At 37.3% G+C, this 6,000-nt stretch overlaps 1 protein-coding gene across 1 annotated transcript in view; it reads right to left on the bottom strand.

The window, feature by feature from the left end:
- The window catches only part of LOC107710082 (dedicator of cytokinesis protein 4-like), a 115,482-nt gene extending 110,005 nt beyond the window's left edge, over window positions 1-5,477 (bottom strand). Inside the window, exon 1 of the mRNA XM_016514788.1 lies at window positions 5,310-5,477. Within this exon, the coding sequence (XP_016370274.1) occupies window positions 5,310-5,352 (43 nt within the window). The 5' untranslated portion in view covers window positions 5,353-5,477. The remainder of the gene's footprint in view (window positions 1-5,309) is intronic.
- Window positions 5,478-6,000: the final 523 nt, after the last annotated feature.

The following is a 6,000-nucleotide window of genomic DNA, read 5'->3' as shown; positions in this document are numbered from 1 at the left end:
CATCCTCTGGCTCTTAAATGTTTAAACTGGCAAAGCTTAAATGAGTTTAGTTTAAACATGTATATCAATGTGTGCTGTTCAGGTCTCACCTGTGCGCTCACACGCTATCAGCACCCGGGTGATGACGGAATAAATGAATACTCATATTCCAGCATACGGCATTCGCATTGAACAAGAGTGAATGGTTTGTCCACGTTTTTGTTTTTTTCCATCACTGTTGTTGTAATGTACTGGGAAGCCAGAATGCGCATCCATCAACAAAAACATACATTAGCCGAGCCCTGTTTGTTTTACGTGTTATTTATAGCAAACCATATTACAGATGCGTTGTCAGATTTAAGTTGAACCGCGGTCCTAGCGCGTGCCGAACCGTGTTTGGAGAACCGTACGGTTCGACGAACCATTCCACCCCTAATTAGGCCTACTATAAGGTTACAGTTAACAACAGAGCCCAAGCATAAATTTAATTACTATTTATTTTTAAATATAACAAGCAACACTCATTTTATGCAAACATGTAAATTGCACATAATGTAGTTTTTAAATTAACTTCTAAATGATAAAAATTCCATTTGTTGTTAAAATATAATCATTTACACAGTGCCTCTGATAACTCATTTCATAACAGATTTATTTAAAAATTTAATAATTAAGACATCACTAACAGGTAAAGTAAAATGTAATGAGTATGTAGTCTAATATTTCACGAAATGCTCTTCTCTAGACTTCATTTATAGCGCACTAATGAGCTGTGGACACTGATGACTTCCTGAGGTAAATGAAATGCTATGTGACATTTTGTTTACTAGTTGTTTTATTGACATCTTTCTGCAGTTGAAATGCTGATTGAGCGATTAAATGAGGAATGAGATGTTCATTCATGTTTATTTCGCATTAAAACTAGTAGTAAAGAGGAAGGGATGATCGCGCTGCCATTTGAACTGAGGCGTTTATACAGCGATCTGTTGCGCCACATCAAAGAGCGCCAAGACAGCCTTTATTGTTTGAATTTCCTGAAAAAAGGACATAATTTGAAAGATGAGGCTTTGTTTCTAACAATATATAAAACTGGAAGTTTCCAATGAAGTTCCGCTCGTGCAGTGGTTAAAACAATGTATTTGTTCGGTACACATGCAAACTTTTCGGTACGAATACGTGTACCGTTACACCCCAAATCTATATATAGGCTATATATATTCCACATTACAAAAGAAAGACATGAGGGTGAGTAAATGATGTCAGTATTTTCATTTTTGGGAGAACTAGTCCTTTAACAGATGTCTGTGAAAGCTGTATCTGTAGTGCCATCGGAGCCAGACACCAGCAGCCCCCCTTCCTGCCAAGAGCACTGATAACGAACATCCTTCTCTTTACATCCATCTCTTCCTCACGCATGATCCCTATTCACACAGAAGCCTTTTCCCTGCATTAATGAGGCATTCAGCGGCACACTTAATTATATCCACGTTCCAGCCGCCAATTGCGTATTAATAATCTCCCTGTTTGTGTGAACCCTGAACGGGTGGTCAAAGGTCAGATGGATTATGAGGTCGGGGGGAGTGTGCCTAGTTTAGGATCAATAACGGGATTTGTGCAAAGAACCAGACTTCTGTTTCAAAGGGTGGGGGATTGTGGTTTTCAGAAAGGATCTTGTTTTTGCAAGAGAGTCTGTTCCGATTTGCCCGTCTGATTGTTTCATGTACGTGTCCATATCAACAGTTATAAGAGGTGCGAACAGATCTTTAAGTAAGGTATTCTGATGACATCTCATTAGCTTCTGGATTATACAGCCAGGTAGACGGCATATTCAATTATATGTGTTATTTCCCCATCTGGAGCCTGAGTCATGATAGAAATGGGATATTATCTCCTGGCCTCCTCCCAGGTCCTTCTAAATCACTGTGTCAGCTCTTTTGAGGGCATGGCCTGTGAATGAAGAGGCAATTACATGCGCTGAGGTATTGAGAAGCCCCGACCCTTCAGATCCCTCAGCTCCGGTCGTTACAGAATATTTTCTATAATGAAGGAATGGCCAGCTGCACTTCCACAACAACCTGCTAGTCCCACAGGGCATCGCACAGGGTGGCCGCTTCCACAGGGCGCCCCGCTTCCACACAGCTTTAACCCCCCTCGCCCGCTCCACTGTCCCAGAGGGATTGAATACTATAGGAAACAAGGGCAGCACGACAGCTAGCCCCAGGCTGAACACACAAACACACATTCATGAAAACACACAGCAGAACATCCCAGTCAAAGCTCTTCTGGGCTCACTGAGCATTCAAGGGCACTTTAGATGGCACCCCTCTGGCGGCTCTGTTCCAAATCATTCATGATGGGCTGTGTTTGCTTTTTATTGAGTGCGTCTCAAAAAATGTTTGGGTTATTTCTCACCCAAAATCCAGTGATATTAATTGGAGCTTATTTTTAGGACATTTACACCCATAATTACTAGGGGTGTGACGAGATCTCGTGGCACGAGATCTCGCAAGATCCGATGTGTCTCGCGAGAACGTGACGATATCCTCACGCAGACCTTTCAGATCTCTTTGCATTACACTGGCTCGTTCACAAGTGGTGGTATGTAAGCATTGTGTTTTTCAGTTGAATAAAATACTATTTTTCCCTATATATTTCATCATTGAGGATTTCTTTAAAAAAAAAAAGTCTAAAAATCTCGTCTCGTTCTCGTGAACCCAGTCTTGAGTCTCGTCTCGTGGGATAAGGGTCTCGTCACACCCCTAATAATTACTGTAATAAAAAAATAGTACAGTAATCAAAATCATACTGCCTTGACTTTTTTTTCAGCATAAATTAAATTCTGAACAACCAAAATATATAATGTACAGATACTTCAAAGAATGTATTTAAATTAGATTAGATTTGCTTTACAGTAATTTTTCCACACTACAGTAATGAGAATTTGGAGAGGGGGAATGTATATATTTATTATTTATAAATCTATAAAATGCTATTTAATTATCACCCAATGTCAAGTGACATTAAACACTGGATAAAGAAATCTGAGCTCATTTTTAGGACGTTTTCCCATAAAATTATCTTTCCTATAATGAAAAAAGTATAGTAATCAAATTCAAGCTGCCTGTTTACTTTTTCAGCATAAATTACATTCTGCACAACAAAAAATACATAATAGATACTCTGAATAATGTAATTTATTAATCAATTTATTTATATTTAAATAATACTGCATTTGTTTTTGCATTGCAGTATTTTTTTTCCACACTACAATAATGAGAATTTAAAGAGGGCTAATGTAGATATTTATTAATATTTAAAAATATAATAACATTTAATTACAGCAAATAAGACACACACTGAATTGCTGCATTTAAATGTGCACTTATTGTATATTATATTTACTCAGACTTCATTATTGACAGAAAATGTACAGTTACTGAAGGCCAACGGCAATAAAATGCCAAATATCAAGCAATTTACTAAAGGTTTTAAAAGTATCCTGCATTTTCTTTATGCAAAATGTGAAATTTTATATATTTTTAGTCTTCTGACTCATTTTGATTTTGGTGTGAATTATGATCCAGACATGTTATTCCAATTCTTGCAATGAAAATACAGTTGATATAATTCAAACATAAATCCAAGTTTAAATTAGATTTTTAGTACTAGAAAATTCATGCGTACATCATCATGCCTGACAGTAAACACTATCAGCTTTAGCAACGGGGGTGTTTTTTTTTTTTAACTCAATGAGGGGGCAGAGGATTTTTATAGCATTTCTAAAAATTGGTAGAACAAGGCAGACTGATTCATAGAAAATATCCAGAGGAGCTTAAATAGTTTCAAAAGTTAGTCATATTCCACCCTCGGTCTATTTCAGGCTCACAGTGAATCACATTTGTCTTGCGAAATGAAGACAGCAAAGGAAGAAATGCACAAAAAAAAAAAGGTTCCGACAAAAATGTGGGTATTTCCACCCATTCAGCGTCTGTGTCTGTTTCCTCAAATGCCACGGCTGTCAAAAACAACATTAGGGCAAAAAATATCATCTCTTCTTAGTTCCTGTTAGCAGGTAAAAAGCCTAAAAGGAGGGCCATTGAGACTCTTACACAACTTGGATTTTCAGACATTGCCTTGATTTAATTAGCTGTAATTAATCCAATTGAGGGCTAATTGGCGTCTTATTGCAGTGACTGTGGGGGTTCATTCATATTTCATCAGTGGCTGAGAGTCATTCTTCACTACTTTACATACGAGCACCGCTCGCCAGTCTCCAATTAAACACTAAAACATGGATTTTGTTTCTGGAAAAAGATCAAACGCAAAAATACGAAGCCGCTGGATATAAAACCCAAAATCCCTGTTGGGGTGTGAGTCCCACTTTAAAGTAACAGACGTGGCAAGATGACAAAGTCCTCAGAGAAACCACCATAACTCAAGACAAGATCCCTGAAGAGAAAACATTTGGTTTCACTCTAACAAGCATTCTTTTGCCCACAGATTTGGGTCTCGTTAAAGATTGTTAAAATCTCTGAGCTTTGAATACATTTATCACACTGATGAGTGTATGTAATGTATGTAATGTAACAGGAAATGCTAAGTGCACCTAGACAGCCTGGTGACTACCTAAACTTGATAATTTATTAAAAAAAATTTTTTTATATTAATATATTGACATTTTTTTTTTATTTATTCATTTCTTAATCGTCATCTTTAGTCCAAGAGCACAAAAACCGGTTTCCACAATCATCGGATTTAAGACAAAACATGCATCCATTTTAACTGCTCACTGCATAACTATATCATCAACCAGATCGCATACATTTTAATTTGACAATGGTGCAAAACCTCACTTGACCTAATCTCACCAAATGTCACCAATCCGGCACATGAGCATGCATTACTTTCAACTCAAATACACAAGATAAAACGGTAATCTCAGTAGAGCATTACTTCATGAAACTCACTAGCACTGATTCTCACAGTTGCGTTGCAGTCTTGGTAAAACAGGACTGGGGTCTCAAAAAGAAGAGTAAAGGGTGAAACCTAGTAGAGGAAATGCACTATACAGGACGTGAATATGATTAAATATGTTCATTTCCACTCAATAACACACCGTGTGTAAAACAGCATACACTCAGCCACTCAAACAAAGTCCCAAAACACTTGTATCTTTTCCAAACATGTAGTTGTAAGCAAACCAAGCAGGTTTCGCGTTAGAAACAAAAACAAACAAACACTGTGTGCAAGCAATAGCGGTGTGTGGTACAGCACTGATTCAATAGTGACAGACGCTCAGAGTCGCCTGAAGAAATAAACAGCAAACTTACCGACTCCGTATTTCTCGTGTTCCGTAGGAATCCACATATTCATGGGGTTTGTTGAGAAAAAAGCGTACGAAACAGCGCGCTGTGCAGTGCTTATGTTAAATCACTCATTCGTCCAGATTCACACCATCCTCTCGGGCAGTCATTGTTCAGCCCGCTCGAGCGATCAACTGTCTGCGCTGCACGAGATGAGAACGCGGCGGCGCGCGTTTAGATAAACCAGTGTGCAACCGAGTAGCATGATGGGAAATGTAGTTTCGTGACGTGCGCGAAAAAGAACAGCGATAGTGATTAGACCAGAGAGGTTTAATAATAACAAAGATTTGTATTAAGACCTCTTTTTTTAATAAAATTTTTTCCAGAAAATGTATTTATTTGTTCATTTATTTTATTATAACCCTGACATTTTATCTGAACCAATGGTTATATCAAGAGGATGAGGTTTCAGATTTGTATCTTTTTTATTTTCTGTTTTTATGAAATATTTTAGGCTATATTCTTTATTTTAACTGTATTGTATTGTATATGGGTTTCGTTATGTTCCAGTTTTATTTGATCTGAATTAAATATTTTATACTGAATTTATTTATTCATTTATTTAAAGTTGAAATGTGAAATCTTCAAACATATTTACCAGATATTCCTACTACACCTTACACACATTCAAAGACATCAAGCACATGCATTAGTATGG

This window comes from Sinocyclocheilus rhinocerous, unplaced genomic scaffold (assembly GCF_001515625.1).
Source record: "Sinocyclocheilus rhinocerous isolate Xijiao unplaced genomic scaffold, SAMN03320098_v1.1 scaffold1708, whole genome shotgun sequence".
Lineage (NCBI taxonomy): Eukaryota > Metazoa > Chordata > Actinopteri > Cypriniformes > Cyprinidae > Sinocyclocheilus > Sinocyclocheilus rhinocerous.
This window is presented reverse-complemented; position numbering and strand designations above follow the sequence as displayed.